Below are 27,502 nucleotides of genomic sequence, written 5' to 3' on the forward strand. Positions count from 1 at the left end.
AAGCAATTAGGCAGTCTGTTACAAAAGAATACAGAATGATGTGCACAATTTAGTTTAAAAAAACAATTCATTTATTATCATTATTTCATTTTTCTACACAGAAATAGAAAAACATGCCGTTGAAGCTAATAAAGATATGTATTTGTATGTAGTTTAAAAACAATTTGAAAATCACCTAATTGTGTTATGATACATTTCTCCTCAGCGTTTATATAAAATATCGATGTGACACTACCACACGAGCAGTTTTGAGATCAGTTTTGAAGATTGAATCGTTTTTGCCTTTCTTTTAAAGAAAGGTTATACAATCATTGGAAAACCGACTTCCGAAACGAGTGCCGTATACCATTTGAATTACTTCGTAGAGATAGAAGAACACAGATAAAAATATTTTGTGAATTTACATTTATTTTCATGCACATATTTGGAGCAGGCAATTGAATAAAAAGTTACATTACAATAAAATGTAAATGTTTGTAAATATACAGTCTTTTTTAATGAAAAAATAAATTAATCTTAATGTTATTTTACATCAATCATGGTTTTAAATCAGATTTCCGTTTCAACTGATGTCTATTTCATAATACTATCGGTTTACATATCGTGTAAGTTTCATCTTCTCTTTCTGTGAATGTCTGTATGTATGTTAGTGTGTATGTATGTGCAAAAATATGAACTTGATTTTCTCAGAGATGGCTGAACTTGATTCCAGGATCCGTATTTACAGGGTGACATGTGAAAAAATATGTAGTTGATGGCAAACAAAATTTATTTCGAATATATCGGCTCTCAGTTCTCGGTTCCGGAAGTACCAAAAATAATGGTCAAAAATTTCAAAACGGAGTTGGTTTCATTTTATCTGAAATTTGAGTGACATATGACATATGATGAAGGGAGAATTTGATTAATCATTAGATCGATGCTGGCTTTTATTCTATATTCGAATAATTACAATAATTTAACAATTTGGTATAGTTTCGATATTAATAAAAAAAACCTGTTTTAATCCACCTAGTGGTGTAAGGATGCCTTCCTCATATCAACCATATTCTCATATATAACACTATGGTATTCTATTCAAAATGTTTCTCTTCGATTCTTGAAAGAAGAAATTCTTTTTTTATTAACTAGTATAACATACATAATGAAGCAGTTCTCCGATCGGTTGGGCCATCCATGATAAAATGAATAGATTGCCACTATTGTAGGTACTTTCCGCACTGAAACCCAAGCGGTATAATCGAAGTTGGTTCGTATGACCATCAACATGACGTACAACCTCTACTAGTTGTTATTCAAATTTTGCTGATTTTTAATTTTTGTTGAATCTGAAGAATATGCTTAATTTTTGGTTGGAGCATAAGATCTTTCATTTGAACCTAAGATTGGGTATATCGGTTCTGTCATCTCCAAAGAAAAAAAGTGAGATCCTTTATTGAATGCATGACTATTATCTCCCGTCGTTACTCGAAACCGGAGACCAGGATAGCCGGAATCGGTTTGTATGGTTGCCTACTGATAATGGCTTCAGTAGTGCATAGTCCAATTTAAAATTTTGTTATGTTTTTTGTTTCGCTGCTTCAATATTATGTAATTAATTTTCATATACGGTATGATCTTCCATTTGAATTTAGGTTTATGAAAATCGACTCAGCCATCTTCGAGAAAAGTGATTGCATATTTTTGTTACATACGTACACATGTACACACAATAAAAAGTCGGTTTACACAGTGATTGCATAGCCCTTCTATATGATCAAGGCAAAAACATTGAAAAATTCAGTTTTACAATGACTGAGTGAAAACATATATTGGAGAAGCCAAATGAATGAAAACTTAACAGAAAAGATGATTTTTTGGAAAAAATGACCACTGATGGTTAAAACCAGGATCAAATAAAATAACATGATTAATACTAATTTAAAAAAAAAATCGAATAATTCTTGTCTTATATAATATGCTTTAGATCTAAAGGCTTCATTGGAAAGAATCTTTATTATTTCAGTGAGTAAATGAAAGCAACTGAACAAAAACGGATAATGTATAGGGGAGAGTCGTCAGCCTTGTGCCATTTTTTGGTATTTGAGAATTCCAATTTCTGTCATTTTAGTATACCGCCTTATCTTTATTATGAGGTTTTGGTAACCAGATTCTTTTGTGATTTATACATAAATAATGAACTTGAAAATTTGGTCATGTAGGATGACAGGTACCTTTGGTCACAACTTCTATCAACTATCATAATTGAATTTAGAAATGTTTCAATTTACAAAATTTTGAATAATACTATATCTTGTAAAGAAAAATATGATTATTTCTACTAGAAATAATATCGTAAATTATGATATTATACATCATGCAAGTAAAATGAAAAAAAATATTTATTTAAAGCAATTTGGTTTCTATACTTGACTCTATTCATTCACTTAACGATTTTGTGGTTTAGATCCATTCCACTAACCGCACAAATCCCAAAAAATTTGGTTATTTGCAATCGATTGGTAATAAACAATTTAAATAATGGATGCTATAGGAAAGATAAATTTGCAAGCCTGTTATTAACAATACAGTCAAATTCTCGAGACATTTTCGGAGTGTTCTACATTTCTCAATTCATATCAATCAAATGGTTGTCACAAAATTAAATCAATCATATCTCACCTTTATTGTTAGTATATAGCCACTAAGCGCAATTATATTGCATAGCATGTGATAGGAGTCTACCAACAGCACCAAGGCGTGAGAGATGTGGCTAAGGAATAGTTGCACTAGAAAGTATAGTATCGATAATACAAGGACAATGTATAACTGTAACGGTTGAAATCGGTAGATCCATTCCTTCATAGGCATTTTTACAAAAAAAATAGTTTTTCTATATGAAATTATCACAATCTTTTGGCACTTCTATGGCGTTTGTACTGCAATATACTAATGAACTACACTTTTATCACTAATATGTTTACTATTTTGAGGTTTCCTCAATCACTGCTTAAAACACATATTTCAGATCTTTGAAAAAATACTTTCGGTCGTCCGTTCCCAGCAAAGAGTAGAACTTATCTTCTGTACGCGACAAGCGTCAACTGCCGAATGTTACTCAGTCTGAAACACGACTGATTATCTGAAAAGGACAAAAAGTAAAAAAGAATTATACATATTGCGAAGCAGATACCAGCGACTAGTACTAATCAATGTATATAGGCTTCAGTAAACTCAGAGGCGCTATCATCTCACTCGTGCTCGTTGATTTATCACATTGTATGGTTCAATATTCGTACTAGTAGATGTTTGCAATTTAATGCTGATAGATAAGATAGGAACAATTTAAGGTTTGGAAAAGGATAGCTTATCGGACAGCTCAGGTAGTGCTACTTAGATTGCCGATGGTTCGGGTCATAAACTTTGCTGCCATGTTAGAGAAGAAATAAACCAAACTGAGACGTGTTTGGTGTTGCGATAGTCTCTTTTAAGCCGAAGACACTGTACTGATATGTGAAGCACTGAGTCTGGAACGTAGGTCTGAAATAAATTCTTGGAAAAATGGTGAGCTATCGAGAAAAAAAAAAACAACATAAATCATTTGATACCCTGTTGCTTTTACCTGCTGCCAGAAATTAAATGGCAAAGGATTTGCTGCTCCCAATAATTTTGTTTTTGGTTTTCCCATTTGTCATCTCTTGACATAAAACTTGTATTTCTTGAACAGTCATGTTTTATCATTGGCCTTTCGGAATTTTCTTTAATATATTCGTGAATATATTTGCTACACGGGCAAAATTCCGATTATAGAAATGTGCAAAGCGAGTCATGATTTGGGGAAAATAATATATTTTCATGTTATGATAATACACCATGATTAAAACTTCTCGAATCATGATCCATTTGGACTGATTTCGCTGAAATTTAAACGTAACGCACTTGACGTTGTTGGGTATAACTTCAGGTGTGTTTCTGCTACGATGGAATTTTCACAACATAAATTCAGGCGTTATGTGTAATTTTTGCAACGATGGTAATTTTTACACCATAAATTCAGTGAAAAGCACGACGAACTTCTTTTAATCAGAATCATTAACAATTAAAATATTATGTTTTTGACAAACGACGATGCCCAAAATAACGTTTATTATCAAATATGTAAGATTACGTTCAAACAAAATGTAACATTGATGTTTGTCAAATGAAAAGTGTAGCCGTGCTTAGTCTCTTATGATGTCAATTTTCGGTTTATTATCTTTGTTTTCATGTTATGTTTATATCTCTATCAGCCGTTGCATAAAACAACACGATTATTAAATGAATATGCTTCAGGATCAAGTAAACATTTTCAGTAGACCTTGCTTTTCAATGTCTGCTTTTTGCTTTATCATAAATATATTTAGCAGTCTATCACATCACTTGAGGCAGAGGGTTCAAAGCGATATCCGGGTAAAAAATTGGAGCTACGAACTTTGAAAGAATTACATTCCTCAAGTAACGCATTTTCGAACCATGAATAATTTTCATGGGAGAGGAGTTATTACTCATGGTTTCATGAGGAGTTAAAATTATTGGTTTCATGATTTTCTAATCATGGCAGCAGTAACGGATTTCTTTCCGTGTACAAATATGTAGATATTTTAAAGCCTCAAACAAAATAACTTGAACAAACATTTTTCATACTGGAGATGTAATTTATAATGCGTGTCCGTTTGCCGTTTGTCTCAGAGGAATTTTTATAAACTGTTCGAGTGGTTTTTTTTTGTAAACTCGAAAATTCAAAAAATCAAATCTCGAAAATTCCACGTACCATATTGAAATGAAAAAAAAAGAGTCGAATATTTTCGAGTTTTTTCACAGAAAAAGAAGTTAGATTAAAAAAAATGTGGGTGCTAATCTAACTTCTTTTTCTGTGAGAAAACTCGAAAATATTCGACTCTTTTTTCATTTCAATATGTTACGTGGAATTTTCGAGATTTGATGTTTTGAATTTTGCGTGGGATGACAATTTTGACAGCAAGATAAAACAAAACAAACAAATTTTTAAAACAAAAATAATGAAAAAATAACAAATAAATGCACGAGTTATTAATATAATAAATTGATAGAATAACAAATTAGTAAGTTATTATATTATTAAACTAATAAATTAAAAATTTATTAATTAATAAATTATAAAATTAATAAATTAATACATTAACAATGGAAAAATGCATAAAGATATTTTGTATGGAAAATGGAATTTTCCGTTGAAAGAGTCGCCTATGCTTGCTAGATCGTCGATAGGTGTTTGGCGCACAACGAATTGCATAATTCGGTACTAACATGTGATTAGAGCATATCGGGCATATGTTGCGCACAATTTCATAGATTGGACTTTTATCTACGAGATTATATCGATTATTGTGTAAATGAAGGCTGTAGAGCTGAGCAATGAGCATTATATTTTGTAACATTCTCAAGAGCCTATCGTGCGTTATGCCCTAATCACATGTTACTACCGAAGTATTTGGCCGTCGAAGAAAGAAATACTACACACTTAGAAAATGTTACATCTTTATAGATGCACATAAAAGGAGCGTCGCGATACACTTACATTCACAATACAAAGCATGTAAATATAAGTCATATCATCAACTTCACAGTTGATTTAGCTGAAACTTACATCGATACAGACGCAACAGTTATGTTCACATGTTAGTTGAAGTAATATTGTGTCATCGCCGAAGAAATTACGGCATATTTGGTTTTACGTCAAGCGTAAATTTCATTTTTTCTAAGAGTGTAGATCGTTGAAAGAATCTTTTGGCGCGCAATGAGTTGTTGTGTGTGATGTTTTCATATGCATAAAGTAGTCATCTTAGTTATCCCATATGACGAAACCATTAGTTTAGAACCTTCGATGCACTGACTCAAAAGATGATATGGCGATCGGTGCATTCAAATTTTTGCGTAAGCTTCTAACATATTCACAATATTTTTTACCTTTTTTTATAAATATAAAAAATAGGTATAGAATTCGCTCATACTGTAGAAAAATTTTCCGAGGCCCGGAGGGCCGAATGACATATACCAATCGATTCAGCTCGACGAACTGAGCAAATGTCCGTGTGTGTGTGTGTGTGTGTGTGTGTGTGTGTGTGTGTGTGTGTGTGTGTGTAAGTGTGTGTGTGTGTGTGTGTGTGTTTGTGTGTGTGTGTTTGTATGTGTGTTGTCAACTAAGAGGTCGAGATCTCAGAGATGGCTGGACCGATTTTGATCAAACTAGTCGCAAATGAAAGGTCTCCCCGTCACCCAAAACGCTATTGAATGGTTTTGAGATCGGATGTTTACTTTTTGAGTTATACGAAGTTTTATGTCAAAATTTTTAGTTTTTTGATAGTATCTGTCACAATTGACCTTGAAAAAAGAATATGTTTTCAGACTTAGATTCCGCACGGTAATACCTATCCAACAAGCCATAGATTGTTAAAATCCGTCCATTTTTAACGGAGATATCGAAATTTTTGTGTAAACGGCTTTTCCCCCTATTCCAGCAGTAGGAGTTTCGAGCGCTGTATGACAAAGAAATGCTTGGGAGTAACGGAAAACACGATTTTTTATACTGTTACATACAATTGTTTCTAAGTACCAAAAAGACTGTGTACAGCATCCTGTTTCATGACATTTAGCCTCGGACCGATTTTAGCACGGCTCGTTTTTGGCAACACAATCGTTCGAATATGGCATTTGTAAACCAGATGATATCAGCATTTTCGAGTTGAAAGTAATTCCATAATTATATTGATTCAAACTACTTACAGCAACAAATGCTGGAATAACATAACACCCATATATCATTCGAATCAGTTCGTCGAGATCAGCAAATACGTGTGTGACGAATAATTTTATAAATTTTCTCCGAGATGACTCAACCGTTTTCTACAAACTCAGATTCATATGAAATTAGTGTTTAGTATAAAAATTTCTATCCCACATATATTACTCAGGTTTATCGGGTTAGCAGATTTGGATAGTCGATAACAAAATAAACTTTTTCAGTTTTAGTGGTATTCAGTTTTCGATTCAGAAAGCACCTAAAAATTTAATTCGTGCTATGATTTCTCAAAGTTGTCTACACTGATTTTCAAATATTTTGAAACAAATGTAAACTATACAGCTACTCAGGTGAATTTATTTGACTTCGGCCATACCAATTTTAGAATTCCGATTCCAGTATCAAATCGTTTCTCAAACCTCAATCGTTTTCTCAAAAAAAGCCTAATCGAATTTCAGAAACAAAAATTCAAATTAAAATAAACTTATAGTCCGATACAAAATTAATTAATTTTATCCAATTATGGCTTCCGATTCTCGAATTACATGATGATGAATTTTTAAAATTCAAACCGAAAAGCTTCAAAGTTGGACTCAAAACTGTTGTAATTTATTCGTCATATGGCCATACGAATCGGTTTTTGTTATGCTGGTTCCTGAATACCGGCTCTGGAAGTACCTTAAATTACCGTAAACTCTAAAGTGGAGCTTACTTCGACATATCAAGGCATGTTTAATCGATTATCACACTTTTAGATTCAAATTCGATCCGATTTGCAGTTTCGACATTACAGAGTAATGAGTGATTAAAATCGCAAATTGCCACTTAAAACGACGGACATTAAAATAATGTCATGAAAACTTAAACACCGAAGAATATTCATGAAAAAAACACATGCGGATTGATAAAAAAGGTATCATCTCATTGCTAGGTGGATTAAACACGTTTTGATAAATTCATCGCAGCCAAGTAATCAGTAAAATAATGGAAAGATTCATTAACAGCATAAGACGTTTGACAATTCTACCGTCCGAAAACATAAATTCAAAAAAAAAAGATTCGGGCGAGACGAAGTTCGACGGGTCAGCTGGTAAATTAATAAATTAATAAATTAATAAAATAATAAAATAATAAAATAATAAAATAATAAATTAATAAATTAATATATTAATAAATTAATAAATTAATAAATTAATAAATTAATAAATTAATAAATTAATAAATTATTAAATTAATAAAGTAATAAAATAATAAATCAACAAATTAATTAAATGAATAAATTATTAAATTATTAAGTTATTAAATTATTATATTATTAAATTAATAAATTATTAAATTATTAAATTATTAAATTATTAAATTATTAAATTATTAAATTATTAAATTATTAAATTATTAAATTATTAAATTAATAAATTAATATATTAATATATTATAAATTATTGAATTAATAAATTAATAAACTATATCGGGAAACGGCTGTAGCGTGATGGGTTTCGATTCGTAACTTCGCACATAGGGTCAGAATACTTTTCTGGATCGAAGAGGTGAATGACCACAATGGTTAAACATCTATAATTGAAACAAAAACTTGTGTTTGTCAAAATCGGCTAAAAATGGCGGAGTTATTCAATGTTGAAATATTATCCAATCAGATGAGCTGTAGTAACAAAAACAATGCTTTTAAATTTGTTCTCAATAAGGGAATATTCAGTGGATGTAGATGTAGATTCAAAACTTATGACAGTTATATCATTCACACCAATAGATTAGAAAAAGGTAAATCCCAGCAATATGTTAACCTATCACTATTTTACTGGTTCGCTGCTTCCAATTCGCATAAAACTTATTGATTTCATATTCTCCCTTGTCATCATTATCACGAACTCGTTTTGTTCCATAAATAGGTACTCCGTCGACTGTGTTTGCCTCCAGTAAGCAGCATCTCTCCTATCTAATAGATGTTGAACAAACATAGCAAAATTTTAATTGATACTGGCATATGCAGTGAGCCGCACTTCGCCGTACCAGCAGGTAGAACAAAGTCTTGTAAACATAAGCACAGCACGGTAACCTAATATGAGGCATTGGGTAACAACATAATGGTCGTGCATGTATAATTTGCTGAACAATCTATTGAACTATCCGTGCAGGTTTGTTTTCGAAAAGTGAAATTTATTATGAAATAGAACAGTATCTTAAATTTCAAAGTACACTATCCAATGTCCCAAATCGTGACATTCCATACATGAAATTGCTTTATCATTTCATTGAGACCATTGGAGTTTCAATTTGATTTTTATTTCTTTTTATGTTAGCCTCCTTCCTCTTCCATGCCCATAGCCATTTATTTTACTTTGAGCAAAAGTGATATACTGATACAAATAAACCTACAATAGTTATAAGATCATGTACAGTATATACAAAAAATGTGTTTTTTCTTTTAAATAATTTAAAGCAAATAATCGTTTGGTGTTTTTAAAAAGCAAAGTCCTTGCATTACATTCCTTTTGTGGAATTGGGGCTTTCTGTTTCAAAAGACTTCGCTGCCGATTTTAGCGTACAAAATCATTGGAAGGCTAATACTATGATCCTATTGACACTAAGAATTCTTCCAGAATACGACAACTGGCTTGAAAAACCAGCGCCCTATGCGTTGAACCGCCAACTCGAGCAACAACAGTGTTTTTGATTATATTAACTAATGAGAACCGAAATATTAATATAATATTTAAGGAAACTAGAAGTAATATGTTATATTAAATACTAACGAATAAATGTGACTTTATTCGAAATATATTAGGTTTTAGATGAATATGGTGGACGCTGCGGCGAAGAATAACTAATGTATATTGTTTTAAGAAATAAACGTATTTATGAAAAAAAGTATCTTCATTTTCTTGATCAGAGAAGCTTGCGGACTTCGCGCTAAGTTATTAATGGTGTCAATGCTCTTTGTACCGGTTTGACTGGTAACATGTGTTTGGAAAAAAGTAAAAATATCGAGAATGCCACGGTGTGTTTAAAAATAGTACCATAATAATAATTCGCGATAAAACGCGAATAAAACATTCGCTTAATTCGCGTTCGTGTGAATGTTTTATCGTCTCGCCACCGAATAATTTTGCCATATGTTCATCCAATTTTCACTTGAAAGAGTGAATCAATAAAAATACTGTGGCTAATAAAAATGCATGAAAATGTGATACTTCCTGTTATCTTGCAAAAGTATGAATATTGAAGAATTTTGAGTACTCAATGGGTTCGAGTGAAAAACTCTTGATACTCGTCAGTGAAGTGGAGTATGAAAATGGCCAGGACATGTCACACGAATGGTACTAAAGTGGATGACCTAGGTGATGGGCAGGTGATGAGAGAAGGGTAAGAATGGGCAGGTAACAGCGATAAAATAATAGTTCCATATTGGTTTGTCGAACAAAATTATTGCGAAAACTTACAACTCACTGTATCTACTTCCCTTCTAGACAGAAATTTACCAAATTTTGCACAATACTTCATAGAGGTGTATATTTTACATTTACAACACACAGTCGCCATGATCCGTACTGAGAAGTTTTTCACGGAGATGTTGATCAGATATAGTGACTGTGCGATGGATGACGAAACATACGTTAAAGCGGACCTTCTACAATTCCCAATATCGAATCGAATTTTCTCTTTTAGAAGCCTGTCTGTACTACATACTCCCATAGTAACAGACTGGTGAATACTTCTAAGGGAACCAAACGAACCGTCAAATTCTCATTCTACAACATTCGACTTCCGTTTCTGGAGTGTTGGGGTAAAGTGTATTAAACATTGTACACCGTCACTTAAAGCAGCGAACAAAAACAGTAAAAAAATCTAAACTGGACTCAAAACTACACAAAGCGATAGCCATTATCAATAAGCAGCTAAGTAAACCTATTCCGGCTATCCTGGATCTCCATTTCTGATTCCGGAAGCACCGGGAATAATGGTCATATATTCCAAAATGGATCTCAATTACTTTTCTAAGACGATGGCTTGACCGATTTCCACAAACTTAGATTCAAATGAAAGGTATCGTGATCCCATACGGAATTCCGGAATTTCATCTGGTTCCGAAAATGTGTTAAATATTGTACACCTTAAAGCGGCGAAACAAAAACCGTAAAAAAAATTCTAAACTTGACCCAAAACTACACAAATTGATAGCCATTATCAGTAGGCAGCTGAACAACCCGATTCCGGCTATCTTGGTTTCCCGTTTTCGATAAACGACGTTAGGTAATAGTCATATGCCCAAAATGGATCTTATTCACTTTTTCCAGATATTGCAAAAGCGATCTTACCCTAAAATGGTAGGTAAAATTATGGTCCTACCAAAAATTACTGCATATTTTCGGATACAACAAAAATTTATACCTCAGTTTAGAGTACGATGTAAAAATCGTAGAAAATCTTCAAAATTTGGATAAAAACTAGTAGATTTTGTACGTCATGTTAGTTGATGGCTATACGAACTGACATCGATTATACCAGTTCTCGGGTTCCGGTACCGGAAGTACCTACAATAGTGGAACTCACTTCTCTTTCTCGTATTTCATTCTGAAGGTTCTAGTTAATGCACAAACAATCCCTCGGATTCTTTCAAGAATTGAAACATGTTGAAAAGAAGATCATAATATTATATATGAGAATATGATTGATATGAGAAAGGCCTTATTACACCACTAGGTGGATTAAAACAGAGAAGTGGACCCAGATATTTTACAGACGGATTTTTGGATTGTTGAAAAAATGAACAGGCATCTCTGGCATGTAATGCAGCTCTGTTACACTTTCTAAATTTAAATTTCGGTAAATATTTTGCAATTTTAATCAGCACTTTTAATAAGAATATTAAAGATTTTATCATTACCAGGAGCCTTCGTTTTTGCCTTTCTCTATAGAAAGCTATTAGAATTGCTGGAAAACCGACTTTCGAACGGAGCCTCGGAGACTCATAGTGTTGAATACCATTCGACTCAGTTCGACGAGATCGGAAAATGTCGGTGTGTGTATGTGTGTGTGAACTTTTCGAAGATATTTGTACAGGTCAATTTTCTCAGAGATGGCTGAACCGATTTAAAAAAAAACTTAAGCTCGTTTGAAAGCTACTGTCGGGCCATTGATCAAGTTCGAAGATCAAATAGCTGTGATTTCTAGTTCCGGAGATATAATGGTATAAGAGACGTAACCGTGTTGTTTTTTACCGCGCAAGTTTCTCGGAGATAGCTGAACTAATTTTAACAAGTCTAGGCCCGTTTGAAAGTTATTGTTAGGCCATCGATCAAGTTCGAAGATCAAATGGCTGTGACTTTTGGTGGATGGTATGAATGACGTAACCGACAAAACGGGGTACATGAGTCTTAAATTGCATGAAACGACAAGATTCAGTGTTCTCTTGAAAAAATTATTTTTTTTAAACAACTTTCTGAGACTTGAAAAAAAGTCCCAGAAAGTTGATTTTTTCAAAAAAGCCATTCGACTCAGTTCGACGAGATCGGAAAATGTTTGTGTGTGCACTTTTCGAAAGTTCGAAAGTCGATTTAAAAAAATTCTTTCGAGAGTACACTAAATCTCGACGTTTCATGCAATTCTAAGACTCCTACATCAATTTTTTTTTCGATTTCGGAAATTTCATGTAACCTCACTTTCTTCCCCCCCTCCTATGATTTTTCAAGATCTATGAATGTTCCACTAAGTGGACTAAGAAGGGGTTTGCTTTCGTTATAGAAAGGTATTAGGATTGCTGAAAAAACGACTTTCTAACGGAGCCTCGGAGACCCATAGTGTTACATACCATTCGACTCAGCTCGACGAGATCAAAAAATGCCTGTGTGTGTGCGTGTGTGTGTGCTTTTCGAAGATATTTGTACCGCTCAATTTTATCAGAGATGGCTGAATCGATTTTAACAAACTAAGGCTCGTTCAAAAGCTACTATTGGGCCATTGATCAAGTTCAAAGATTAAATGATTGCGACTTTGAGTTCCGAAGATATGATGATATAAGTGACGAAACCAACAAAATGCGTTGATTTTTTGCCGCGCAAGTTTCTCGGAGATGGCTGAACCGATTTTAACAAGCTTAGACTAGTTTGAAAGTTACTATTAGGCCATTGATCAAGTTCGAATATCCAATGGCTGTGACTTTTGGATCCGGAGATATAATGGTATAAGTGACGTGCCGTGTGAAATCCGGCGGAAAAAATAAATCAAGAATAGATCCACTTTGTTCCTGCTTCCATGTCGTAAAAGGCGACAATTGCAGGAGTTTCTTTTTTCTTTCAATAATCAGATATTTTCAATGTTTCACTTCTGATTACTCTATTTTACTAAATTATCTCTTCATTCAACCTATCAATTTCCGGAGAAAAGTTTTATTAAGAATGTTTTCTTCTTCCTTTTTATTGATTGTCTTTCAGGATTATAAATTGAATGATAAAAATCAACTATTGCGCAAATCCGTTGATATTACAAAGTTAATAAAGAGATAACATATATTGGTATATTAAATACATAGTAAAAACCCTTCTTAATCCACCTAGTGGTGTGATAATGCCTTTCTCTTTCTTCAAAATAGTCTCATGATTTTTTAAATCTTTTTATAAAATAATATCTGACACAATTTCAAGACGTTTGACATAAAAAAAATTTTAATTTTGGAAATTTCATGGTAATATATGGTAATTTTTCAAGATCGACAATTCTCAAACTTTAACCGCTGTGTAGCACCCCTTACCTATGCCCGATTTACCTCAAATTTTGCATGGGGACTTTTTTCGAGGTACCTAAACTTTTGAACAATAGCGCTTAACTAAACTAGAGATAATCCCAAAATATTGGTACTCTTATATACATTAGAGCGATAAAAAACAACGTGTTTGGTCGGTTACGTCACTTATACCATTATATCTCCGGAGCCAAAAGTCACCGCCATTTGATATTCGAACTCGATCAATGGCCCAATAGTAGCCTTCAAACGAGTCTAAGCTTGTTGAAATCGGTTCAGCTATCTCCGAGAAACTTGCGCGGTAAAAAAACAACACGTTTTGTCAGTTACGTCACTTATAGCAACATATCTCCGGAACCAGAAGTAACAGCCATTTGATCTTCGAACTTGATCAATAGCCTAATAATAGCTTTCGGTTAGGCCATCTTCGAGAAACTTGTGCGAAAAAAAAACAACACGTTGTGTCGATTACGTCATTTATACCATCGTATCTCCGGAAAAAAAAGTCTCAACCGTTTGATCTTCGAACTTGATCAATGGCCCTACAGTAGCTTTCAAACGAGCCTAAGTTTGTTGAAATCGGTTCAGCCATCTCTGAGAAAATTGAGCGGCAAAAATATCTTCGAAAAGAGCACACACATACACACATACAATAATAGCTTTCAAATGGGCCTAGATTTGTTAAAATCGGTTTGGCCATCTTCGAGAAACTTGCGCGAAGAAAAACAACACGTTTTGTCGATTACGTCATTTATACCCAAGGATGGCTTTTATCATATCAAAGAATGCTCACTCGCAACTCTTTCACGATGAAATCAGTGCCATCAAAGAGAATCGGAAATCATCGCAACAACAAAAAAAACCGGCATGGTACATTTAACATAGAATAGACACTAGTGCGAGAGCGAATTTCTCTCGGTGAACCGTCTGAGAATCAACGGCTAGCACGCTGCTGTGGGGATTCTCTCTGAAGCAACAAACGGTCGCTTATTCTCGTTTCGCGATCCGATTCTGTATGGGCAGTGGATAAATGCGATAGAATCATTTTACTATTGCCGCTTATTCTAACTATGTGCTTATAACCTTTGTATAATTTGTGTCTATGAAAATGTATGTGAATGCAATGGGTTTTTAAATATTGCAACCTAGTATGAGAATCATCAAGTCGAATCATCGATTCGATTTTCTGCGATAATTGTCAACCTGCGATTCTCTCTTGGTAAATTCCACACAGCGGCGATCATTATCAGACTGAAATTTTCTTTAAGGGCCATGAAATACTCAGAGTATGAAGTGGAGCGAAGGAATGTAGAAAAATTCTCTCGAGGTTCATGCATTGAGAGACTCGAATTCTTGTAGCATCTTCTACCGGATTGAAAATGTTGCATACAATATAGATAAAAATCGAGCAGCTTCTGTCAAATTTTCAGCAATCACCAATACTGTTTATACAATCATATCTCCGGAAAAAAAAGTCTCAGCCATTTGATCTTCGAACTTGATCAATGGCCTAACAATAGCTTTCAAACGGGTCTAGACTTGTTGAAATCGATTAAGCTATCTCCGAGAAACATGCGCGGTAAAAACACACATCTCCGGAATCAAAAGTCACTGCCATTTGATCTTCGAACTTGATCAATGGCCCAACAGTAGCTTTCAAACGAGCCAAAGTTTGTTAAAATCGGTTCAGCCATCTTTGAGAAAATTGAGCGGTAAAAATATCTTCGAAAAGTGCAGTGTTAGAAACAGATCAATTTTAGAGGGGTTTTTCACGAAAGAGAAACATGTCGGATTACTGGGAATGTGTGCAAATGTATTCTTTTCATTTGTATATGCTGGTTACCTTCATCAATTTCTATTTGATAAGTAGCTAATGTTTCGTTAAAATCCACAATTAACAATTAACAAATAATTTCATAGTAAATTCAATTTGATTACCTAACTTTAAATCAAGTTAATAATAGTACTGCTTCAAATTTACAAACATTTTAGTTACAATAAATGAACTTGAGTTTAGTTATTTCAACTAACGCTTTTGTTTGTTATAGCCATACATTTTTGTTTGATTTAATTTTGTAGCTAGCTTTCGCAATCAGAATCACATTTCATTGATTTTATGAGCATTTCAGTCTGTTGTTTCTGTGTATCATGTGAATCAAATTATCACATAATTTTATAGTTCAACATCTGCAACGAGCCTACCTATTCAAAGTGCAGCCATGTTTTTTATATCAGCTTATGTATTTGTAGAGGTTTTGTTAGAATTTTCAGTTTCACTAAAATTTCCATTAATCTTCAGATGTCAAGTAATGGTTTCTTGACATATCCTCCTGCGCACGGGCCTGATTTCAGATATCATGGCTCTTGTAAAATGTTCAAGAGTTACTGTATTTCGTGCCAAGACGTCAGAACTACCAACAGTACCAAAAAACCTGGAAGTATTCGGAAGCGATCTGTGAGAACACCAGGGTTGATACAATGTATTAAGATAAATGTAATTCGTATTCGTTCGGAGCATGAGAAAAATGGCAAAGCAGGCTAATGTATCAGAAGCACCGGTAAGAATACTTGTGAAATATGACAAATCTAGAACACGAGTTAAAGGACATTTGATTACTGACAGAATTAAAGCGGCTAGAGTGGAGCGAAGCAAGAAACTGCTTAGTAATCTGAAGAAGAGGTCTACCGTTGTTCTCTTTACGGATGAGAAGCTGTTTACTGTCGACAGCGTGTCCAACATTCACACCAACCGGTATATAAATTTGAAGAAAGCATCTGATGTACCTAATAGTACCAAATTCCTGTTTCGGACCAAGCATCCAGCAGGGATTGGTTGCTTCCGATGGCTAAAAAATGAACCCCGTTTTTATCTAAGAATGTCTGAAAGTGAACACAGATGTGTACTTAGGAATTCTTAAGGATCATGTTTTGCCTTGGATTACATCTTGCAAGGTAAGGTTCCAGCAAGACGGGGGCCCTTTCCACACGTCAAAAAAAAAACACAAATGTGGTTTAGGGACAACTTGTCTCAATTCTGGTCCAAAGAGATGTGGCCAGATATAGCTCGTCTGTCTGAAATCCTCTGGATTTCAGTATATGGGAGAATATTGAAGCACGTGTATGTGAACATACTCATTTGAATTTGATCTCTTTACGGACCTCCATAACAAAGCATTGGAGAGAAATGTCATCAGATTATGTTGCCAAGGTCAGGCGTCGTCCAGAAGCGGTTATAAATGCAAATGGTGGACCTATTGAGTGAAGAGGAAGCTTAATCTTCTACGAACATATTATGTTAATACAGGTTTTGTTTAAAGTTGATAATAAAGATACTAAGCCCCAAGGAAATTAAAAATATTTTAGTCTCATTATTTTCAGACGCATACTGTACAGGTATGTAGTGCTTATTTTTCAAAAATAGGTAGTTAGAAACTTTTTTAACTCTTCGGTAAAACTAGTCAAATGGGGCCACACGGAACCACCCGCGATCTCATTTCAACCAGAATATTAGTTGATTTTCTGAATTCGATTGGTTAAAACTTGGTACAACTAATCGATTGTTGTTTTAACTAAACTGTCATTTTTGTTTTTCGATTAGCAGAAACGATGGTTGAAAAAACTAATTCAACGGTTTGAAAAAAAAAAATGCTGTCAAGTAGTGAGGACACATACCTTTCAATTTCAACAAATATTTTAGTTGAAATAAATGTTGTTGTTATTGAAACAACTCGAACAATGTTATTGATTTGTGAAAATAATCAAAATCTGATACACGTCATGATCTATTTGAAATAAGTTCGGTATGTTAAGATTCATGAAATAAATATCGTTGTTAAAATATAAACAGTATTTTGTATTGACATGTAATATCATTAGGGCTGGGAAAACCACCGATTACTGCTGATTTCAAGTGATCTTAAATAAGAAATAAATTATCATTACGAAATCAGAACTGATCTGATCTCTAAGTGATTTTGATTTTTATATGATCATGATCATGTCAAGTCGAGATCAGAAAAAAATCTAAATTCTAAAAAAATACTTCTGATTCGATCGGAAATGATTGATGTAGAAAAACGTTTTTAATAAGCAAAAGTTCCCGGAGGGGCGAATAAATTAGCGAAATTATTAAATTTACCTAAAATGAGTATTGAAAGATGATGGCTTCAAACGGTTGAACTAAAGTTATGCACTGATAATTTTAGTCAATTTCATATGAGCTTGGGTGCATCAACCGCTGGGAATTGGAATTTTGCGACGGCAATTCAAACGCGCTATTCAATCGCTGCGCGTTCTGTGTGTTTAAAACCGTTCGCTCCTGTTACTTTTATAAATTAAATTCATGTTAAAAAGCGTTTTATTGCTAATACATGAACATCATCATCGGTATCAAACAGCTGGAAGTAAAACAGTCTGCTGGAAGTAAATCAATGATCGAATTTGAAGCATGAAATTTTTGCGCATACCTGAAAGATTACGAGATGATCATTCATAAACACTTTCTAATCTGTCACCAAATCTTTTTCATCTTAAACAAGGTTAACTTTATCACAACACCGCTGTTAGATAAACACTTGTTATCATAAATTTCTCAAATCGAATGAACACAATTTCACCAAACGCTTTAACCATCGATGTTGTTTTCATTGACATTTTGAAGCTACGCGAACAGATTTCAACTAAAAAAGCTGTTGATTTTGCATTGCGATTATTGTTTTGCTTTCAACTGTCTCCGGCATTTGGCAGCATTCAAAACAACATATTTTTCAACTACTTAAATATATGCAAATCAAAAACCATATTGATTGAATCAAAAAGAAATTATTTAAATCAACTATCGCAAAAATCAAAAACTGCGATATCGCAATTTTATGATCGAAGGGTTCTCCGTGCACAAGTCATCATATTCAGTGTTGGTGATTGCCGAAAATTTCACAGAAGCTGCTATATTGCTATCTATATTGTATACAACATTTTCAATCCGGTAGAAGATGCTACAAGAACTCGAGTCTCTCAATGTATGAACCGCGAGAGAATTTTTCTACATTCCTTCGCTCCACTTCATACTGTGAGTATTTCTCGGCCCTTAAAAAAAATTGCAGTCTGATATTGATCGCCGCTGTGTGGAATTTACCAAGAGAGAATCGCAAGTTGACAATTATCGCAGAAAATCGAATCGATGATTCGACTTGATGATTCTCATACTAGGTTGCAATATTTCAAAACCCTTGTGTGAAGTATTCACATACATTTTCATAGACACAACTTATACAAAGATTATATGCACATAGTTAGAATAAGCGGCAATAGTAAAATGATTCTATCGCAATTATCAACTGCCTGTATAGAATCGGATCGCGAAACGAGAATAAGCAACCGTTTGTTGCTTCAGAGAGGATCCCCACAGCAGCGTGCTAACATTTGATTCTCAGAAATGTCATCGAGAGAAATTCGCTCTCGCACTGGTGTCGATTCTATGTTAAATGAGCCATGCCGGGTTTTTTGTTGTTGCGATGATTTCCAACTCTCTTTGATGGCACTGATTCAATCGGTAAAGAGTTGCCAGCGAACGTTCTTTGATACGATAAAAGCCATCCTTGATCATATTGAAAATGGCTCAACAATGGACCTCTGTCTGCCGGGTTTGTTGAACGAAAAAATGGCGCCCGATTCAATGCTCTTTTTCAGAATCGTGTACGAAAGTCCCGTTTCGGTCTCCCGTTGGACGATTTATTGGACATTCATCGTACCAACGACTCAACGTATTGGACCAACGGAGGACTTCGGTAAAAAGTTTTATTGAAATCAAACTTCTATATTAAGTGTATGTTCATGATGGAAAATTTTAAAACTCTTTTCTAGCATCGTTGCTTCTGGCATATGTGTCAGTTCCATCGAAGTAACTTATGTGAAAAATCAAAACTGTCTCTTCTTCCGTTGAGCAAAATTTATCATAATTGCGACACAATAAAATATAACAACAATGTTGTTTTCTTCCATATATTCATCATGTATACACATAACGGATGCAAACTTGCTCATTTATCATGGCAGATTATTTAATCGATCTCAATTGCCCATTTGAAAGTAGATTCCCATACTTGAATGTTGTTGCGGTTAGTAGAGTAACGGTACCAGTAATCAACTTCGCTTTATCAATCATTTTATATATTGAAGTCGTTGATTACAGGGAGAGATCTAAGATGAAAAATGAAGCATCGAAATATCGCGTCGCTGTAATAGAAGTAGTATACATTGTTCACACTATTTTTTGCTTCTTTATACTGAAGTATTCTTGACGCCAAAGCAAAGATATCGGAACCGACTACATTGCAACCCGAAGATTGTAGGCCTAGTCTTTTGACAAATATTGTGGTTCGACTATTGAGATGACTATTGGTACAACTACCCTAATACGAATTGAAATAACAACATGCTAGTAGTCCAACTGTTTCTCTTTGACTACCGGTTACTTGAATGACTATGTTCGAATGCTGAGTTGCATGCTCCTAACAATACCGGCTACCATCGGGAGAATGCCTGTGGTACAGCAGATATGATGTCTGAATTCCGAGCTTGGAACAGCTTCTCCGAGTTGATACCGTTCTTAGTTTGATTATTGCCATGAGATTTATGATTCTCTCCGGCGATCTTGACACATATTTAGACATGAAATTCTTAGGCTTTTTATGAATTGTAGCGTATTTCTTCAAATCGTTGCAACTCGGAAACTATAAATTTTACGTGAAAGGTGTCCAAGGAAAAGTTGAAGGAGATTGATTGGTAAATATGAAGGCTGTACACGGGAAAAATAGAACGCTTCTTCACGAATTAGAATGTTCACCGAAAAAATGGAATGAAAATAATCGCATGCCTAGTGTGTGTGTGTGTGTGTGTGTGTGTGTGTGTGTGTGTGTGTGTGTGTGTGTGTGTGTGTGTGTGTGTGTGTGTGTGTGTGTGTGTGTGTGTGTGTGTGTGTGTGTGTGTGTGTGTGTGTGTGTGTGTGTGTGTGTGTGTGTGTGTGTGTGTGTGTGTGTGTGTGTGTGTGTGTGTGTTTGTGACATATAATGTCACTCGATTTTCTCTACTTTGAGACTATTAGTACCCGGTTTCCGCTTCCGAACGCACCGCTGCCGCAAGCACCCGAGCCGATTTTCACAAATCATAATTCTAATTAAAGCTCTCATTGTCTTTAAAGAAACAGTGCAATTTCATCCAGATCCGACTTCCGATTCTGAAATTATAGGGCAATGAGTATCAAAACTTTCATAGTGTCATACAAAATGATGTTAAATCGGTACGCATCGGTACGTGCTGGTACGAAAGAAGAAGAAAACGCACCCGCCTAGCACACAGCGTGCTCTTTTCAAAACTGTTAACTGTTAACAAATTAAAAAGATGTTTATACCAAAGAATGTTTTTGATTTTATTCAAGTTTGAAAAAAATCTTAACAGAATCTAATGTAATATGTTTTTGAAACATAAGTAATATGGGAAAGGCATCATTACACCACTAGGTGGATTAAAAAAGGTTTTTCTATTAGCTCCGTTTTCTCGATAAACGTGGGTAGGGTATGATAAGAGACTCACGTTTTGTGGGTTTCTGCTTATTGTCGTTCGGGACAAGCAAGGTTTTAAGTGAGCCTCGTCATTTTAGCCTTCGTTTAGCAAATGGTATGATTTAATAGGCTTAATATAAATCGTAACATTTTATACCTTGACAAGTATTAGCGCACGTTTTCTTATGAACGGATCTAACTTGACATGGTTACAGCTCTCTGCTATTATCGAGGTTTCTATGTCCGGTGAAAAATGAACGGCGACCATAGTGAAAAATGAGTGGCCGATATATTTCAGGATGAGTAATGTTCAGCTAAAAACCTGTTTTAATCCACCTAGTTGTGTAATGATGCCTTTCTCATGTACATATAATATTGTGGTATTCTATTCAAAATTTTTCTCTTCAATTTTTGAAAGAAACCAAGAGATTGTATATGCACTAACTAGTATAACATACATAATGAAACAGTGCTTTGATTGCGTAGGTCATTCTTAAGGAAACGAAGTGAGTTCACTACAACTACCATATATATATATATATATATATATATATATATATATATATATATATATATATATATATATATATATATATATATATATATATATATATATATATATATATATATATATATATATATATATATATATATATATATATATATATATATATATATATATATATATATATATATATATATATATATATATATATATATATATATATATATATATATATATATATATATATATATATATATATATATATATATATATATATATATATATATATATATATATATATATATATATATATATATATACAAGGTGAGATGAAAAAACTGCAACAAAGTAAAACGCCATAATTTTTTCATTTTTTTTTAAATTTTATTGAATGAAAGCAAAAAATGTCGGAAATAACATCAAATTTGAGAATCGGTTTAGATTTGTTCGAATTGGCCACCTTTGGCACGAACTATGGCCTTCAAACGGCCAATGAAACCATCACACGCTGCCCGAAAGTGGCTCTGCGGTATTTTGTCCCATTCTCGGCGAAGCGCTTGCTTGAGATGATCGACACTTTGGTATTTTTTAGTGCCAACCTTGCTTTCCAAAATACCCCAGGCACAATAGTCCAACGGATTGGCATCCGGAGATTTTGGTGGCCATTGTGCGGTGGAAATGAAGCGAGGAACCTCATTTCTTAACCATTCTTGGGTGGCGCGTGCTGAGTGCGATGGTGCTGAGTCCTGTTGGAATGTCCAAGGTCTGCGGCCGAAATGTTTGCGTGCCCAGGGCTTCAGAACTCCCTCAAAAATATTTTCGCGATAGATTTGCGCATTTATTTTGACCCCACGGTCGATGAATACGAGCGGCGAGCGACCATCGGCTGTTATGGCGGCCCACACCATCACCATGGCCGGCTTTTGAGTTCTGGTGGCCAACCGAAGTTGCAAATTTTCAGCTGACCTCTCTGGCAAGTAAACAGGATCATTTTGTTTGTTTACAAACTGCTGGATAACGAATGGTTTCTCATCGGAGAAAACCAAATTCGGCAGTTCACCACTTTCGGCCAAGCGAAGCAACTCTTTAGCTTTTTCGAGTCTAACTTTTTTTTGCGCATCAGTAAGATCTTGCACTTTTTGGAACTTCAATGGCTTTAGTCCAAGCTCATTTTTCAATATTTGCCGAATGGCATATTGCGATATGTTCAGCTCACGAGCCATTTTTCGGCCACTGCGACGCGGATTTCGTTCAATTCGCTTCTTCACTTTTCGAACCATTTCTGCCGATGTTGCTGTTTTTTTTCGTCCACTTCCTTGACGTCGGGCTACGCTACCAGTATCACGGTAACGAGCGATGGTACGAGACACAAAAGATTTATTCACTTTTAAATGCTGGAGGGCTCTAACGATAGCCACTTGTGGTTTTCCAGCCAAATGCAAAGCAATCACACTATCACACTTGAATTCCATCACAAATAACTTTTTTTCTGAAAAATTCCCACCAAAATGCTTTTGTGCGCTTGTAAATAATATAATGAGCTGTCACTAGAATAAATCTGACAGCTGTGGGACGAGCGGTTTAGAAATGACAGCAGTCTGAAGTTGGTTGCAGTTTTTTCATCTCACCTTGTATATATATATATATATATATATATATATATATATATATATATATATATATATATATATATATATATATATATATATATATATATATATATATATATATATATATATTAACAGGCCTATTGTATCATTGATCAACCCAGCGAATTAATGTTTTCTTCATTGGAAGATTATAATCGGTTGGGAACGCTACACCTACACCAACCATATCAGTATCGCACCCACGGACAACAGGTCAGCCTGGAAATAGATGACGGAAGTCAGCGGCATCCATCGGAATTCGAATTCAATTCATCAATCTCCAACATGAACGCCTTCATAAAAGGTTCTTTCCAGAGCCACCATTATTTTATTATAAAGAACTATACTGGTTATTTCATAATATTTGTGATTCAGAATGTTTAAAGAACTAATTTGTACTTTAGTTTAGGTGCATCGTTCAAACTCTAGTAGTTAAAAAGGGGAATGCTTGCATAATTCATACAATTGATCAACTAATTGATATTCGGAAGTCTTAATGAACATGCCAGTTGTTTTCGTATTCACAACATCCAGTTATGTCTCTGACATCACCCACCCGCCTTTTGTTATGGGTTATCACTTCGACAGTCGAACAATTATGTTGACAAAAAGGAATCGTGTTAAAACCCAATCGAGCCAAAATATAATTAGAGCATTCAATCTTTCTATCACTTATTATATCAAATATTGTGTCTAATTTTTATTCCAAGCGTCATTTCATTGTGCTTCGTTCAAAACCCCAACTATTGAGATATGGCGAAAACATCGATATCTCCGTGAATAGTTGACTGATTCATATAATCTACGACTCGTTTGATTGGTATCTAAATTTAGTTTTTAGTTTTCATGGTAAATTGTGACAGACAGTGTCGAAAAACTGCAAATTTTGAAATAAAAGTTTATATAACTCGAAAACTAATCATAAAGTTCCAAAAACAAAAACAATAGCGTATATACTTCCTGGAAAATCTTTCATTTGCAACTAGTTTGGTCAAAATCAACACAAATACAGACACACATACATACACACATACATTTGCTCGGTTTGAGCGAACTCTAAACCTAGTTTTTATATTCATAAAAAAAGTAAAACTAAATTTTTGGTCCTCTGAAAACAATGCTATGTATCTCGACACCAATCCATTTTAAAAAGTTCGACATTTTTTCTTGTAATATTATGGTCTACCACTTCTGCGAAGAAAAAAATTCTCTTTCACGCCATACAGGCAAATTATGACTTTAAGGTCTGAGGACAGATGGTCGCGTGTTGAGTTTTAAATCGACCACGTGGCTCGCTCAATTCCGTTTGCGCATAGTATTTCTCTTGTACTCTCTCGTATATGTGCAAACTGTACCGGGTTGCCAGCATACATGTTATTATTTTGATGTAAAATTTTATCACATAAATCTATCGAATCCATGTCTTGTTTTTGAACTGATCGTTTTTTGCATTCGAGATTAAGTAAATGTTTTTCCGAACTAAGTTCATCAGATTTTTCCATTTTTATGATCTCCTGAATTGGCTTTTCTCTGGGTACCATAGCTCAAATACGTTAATATACATATATAAGCAGTCAATTGAATGCCATTAAATCATTAAGAAGATAAAATATTAAAATGACAAATTGAACGATAACACATCCCAATGTGTTCTTGATGCATCATCGAACTGTAAGTACAGCTCATCATATGTGCTTCTCATCACCCGCACAATAAGCGCCTTGTTTATTTATCAAAACAGACAGCCACTGAATAATTAAACTCGCGCCGGTTAGCCGGCTACTATACTATCGTTGTCGTTGCGAAAGCATTTTTTTTATCATAAATGCTTGTCAAGTGCCAGTTTAGGGGACATTGCCTTGGCCTGATGCCCCATAAGCAGTATGTTGAAGTTGTGTTGCATTTCTTGTCATCAATCTTATGGATTCTTATTCAGCACCGTATTTTGTACGTCCCAGGAAGGTGTTGTAAGAAAAATTTAAATTTTTCTCACATATTCCATGCATTGTTATTATTGTGTTTCACTGCATTGGAAGATTGTCGCGGGATGTTATTATTCCTAAGATGTATATAGAGCACTGCGAGGCAAATTGAATACCTAATGATTACTTTGTGGAGAGGGTTAAAAATAATAAATCGGAGACCTTGAAAATAATACATACAATACACTACATTTTGAACGAAAAAGGACAGAAATAGACTTGTATTGGTTTTGTGATTTTGTAAGAATTTTTCGTGTTCATAAATAACTATAAATAATTCGGAAATATCACTGTACGACTTATTAAATAAAATCATTGTAAGCAGCGAGATAGATTTTAACACGCAAACAATAAAAAACAATTCACATGTGCATATCAATATATTGTTTTAATTATTGGAATATATGAATACATTAGTATCATAACAATTGAAACTCTCAAGTTTACCATTACTTTTTTCGGAAATTAATAAAATGTACAGATTGCATATTGTGAAGAATACCGGAAATGCATTAGTTTTGGATATAAAATATTTTTTTTGGGGCCTGTGAGCGAGAACTGAGAAAAACAAAAGAAAGGCGTGTCTATTTTGCTACCCGTCAATAAAATTCCATAATTATCTCGAAAAAACGATAGAAATATACATTTGGATTACCTGTATGACATTCGCTGTGTAGTCAAACCAAATACGATGATTACGCATTCTAAAAGCTTCTGATGAGCACTAGATAATTGTAATCACGTTATAACAAGTACCACTTTGTGCAAGTTCAAGGCAATCTTGATGGTCTTTCGTTTGTCAATGGTATCACCATTTATACGGTTGGTACGTGCGTATGTTTTTGATTTGAGGGCAATGAAAATGCAATTTAACCAACCAAACAGAGGCCGTGGTGCGATAATGGCTTCCGATACGTCACTGTTGGTTCCGTGTTTTTGTATTTCCAAATCATAATCAACATTTGGTATCGATAAGATCTACAGAGTTTTTGTTAAAATTGTTAAAACATGTTTAAACAATTTAACAGCTTTATTATAAAAGTGTGGCATGTATTTTTAAGTGGAAAAGTAAAGTAAAGGTTCAGCAGAACTGGTGAAGGTGATTTTCAACCCTGTTATATAAATGATTTAGTTATTACCATTAGGACATTTGCTTCAGTAGTTCTGAGATTTTTTGTAAGTAATATTGTACACCAACCGATAATGTGTACGAGGGGAAAGGAGCTTATTAACTTAATTACTTTTTCTATCCACCTTATTCGTCTAATTGTCCCGATATTATCTGTTCCTAAACTTCAAAGGATGACTTATGCATGACTTGTTTTATTTATTTTATTTCAGTCGTATTTTTCTTTCACGGAGTCTCTGTGTCATTAAAGTGGATGTATGAACCTATATGATCCATGCATACAAGTCGAAATCCATTTAACTAACATGCTTAACATATGGACCAATAAAAATTCATTACAAGGTATAATGTTTGGATCCACTCAGACTAAATGATGCGTGTTCAATCTCATAATAAAAAACTTACTAGAGCAGTTCTTAATTATTCAATTGATCATATGAACACTAAAAAGGGCTGACGTAGCGTCATATAAAATTGACGCGGACGCGGGCGAAATAAAATCACCACCATACACATAACTAAGAAAGGTACAAAAACCAAAAAGTACGTTTGGCATTGAATATGCCTTACTCGTCACTATACGGGACCGGGGGTCAACTAAAAGTATCAAAAATAGTCGCGTAACTTTTTTGTGTCATAATTTTGAACGTTAATAAATCAGTCATTTGTTGATGGATTGATATAATTTAACAACCAATCGATTTGGAAACTTTTAACTTAAACATGGATGCCAACGTCGTTTCAGTATTTCAATAGCATACTGTTGAAAAAATCCCAGTTGTACAAAATGACGTCATTTTCTTGTTCGGCATAGGAGGCTTTGCGCCATGCATAAAAACACCGCATCGTTCTGCGTAGTATGAAGAGGAATCTATAAATATATGCTGCAAAATATTTCTTTGTCTAGTTGATGTTTGACTGTGAACGAAACAATTAGCTCGTATAATGAGGTGATGACTAGATTGTATATGCGTTCGCTCGTTGGTCGCTTTTGCTTACTCTTCACTGTAAGAGGCTGGGTGTCAATTTAAAAAAACCTTTTTCATTCATATTTTCGAACGCCTATAACACAATCAATTGTTCAAAGATTTATATAATTTAACTACCAATCGATACGAAAACATA

The 27,502-nt window shown here is 34.2% G+C and overlaps 1 protein-coding gene across 9 annotated transcripts in view; it reads right to left on the reverse strand.

Annotated features, from left to right (window-relative positions):
- The window catches only part of LOC131435321 (proton-coupled zinc antiporter SLC30A1), a 49,425-nt gene that overhangs the window by 12,470 nt on the left and 9,453 nt on the right, over window positions 1-27,502 (reverse strand). For all 9 annotated transcript variants that reach the window (XM_058603067.1, XM_058603065.1, XM_058603066.1 and 6 more), the window contains one exon: window positions 2,662-3,121. In XM_058603067.1, coding sequence (XP_058459050.1) covers window positions 2,662-2,850 — 189 coding nt within the window. In that variant the 5' untranslated portion in view covers window positions 2,851-3,121. The remainder of the gene's footprint in view (window positions 1-2,661; window positions 3,122-27,502) is intronic.

The sequence above is a fragment of the Malaya genurostris genome, chromosome 3 (assembly GCF_030247185.1).
Source record: "Malaya genurostris strain Urasoe2022 chromosome 3, Malgen_1.1, whole genome shotgun sequence".
In the NCBI taxonomy this organism is placed as follows: Eukaryota; Metazoa; Arthropoda; class Insecta; order Diptera; family Culicidae; genus Malaya; species Malaya genurostris.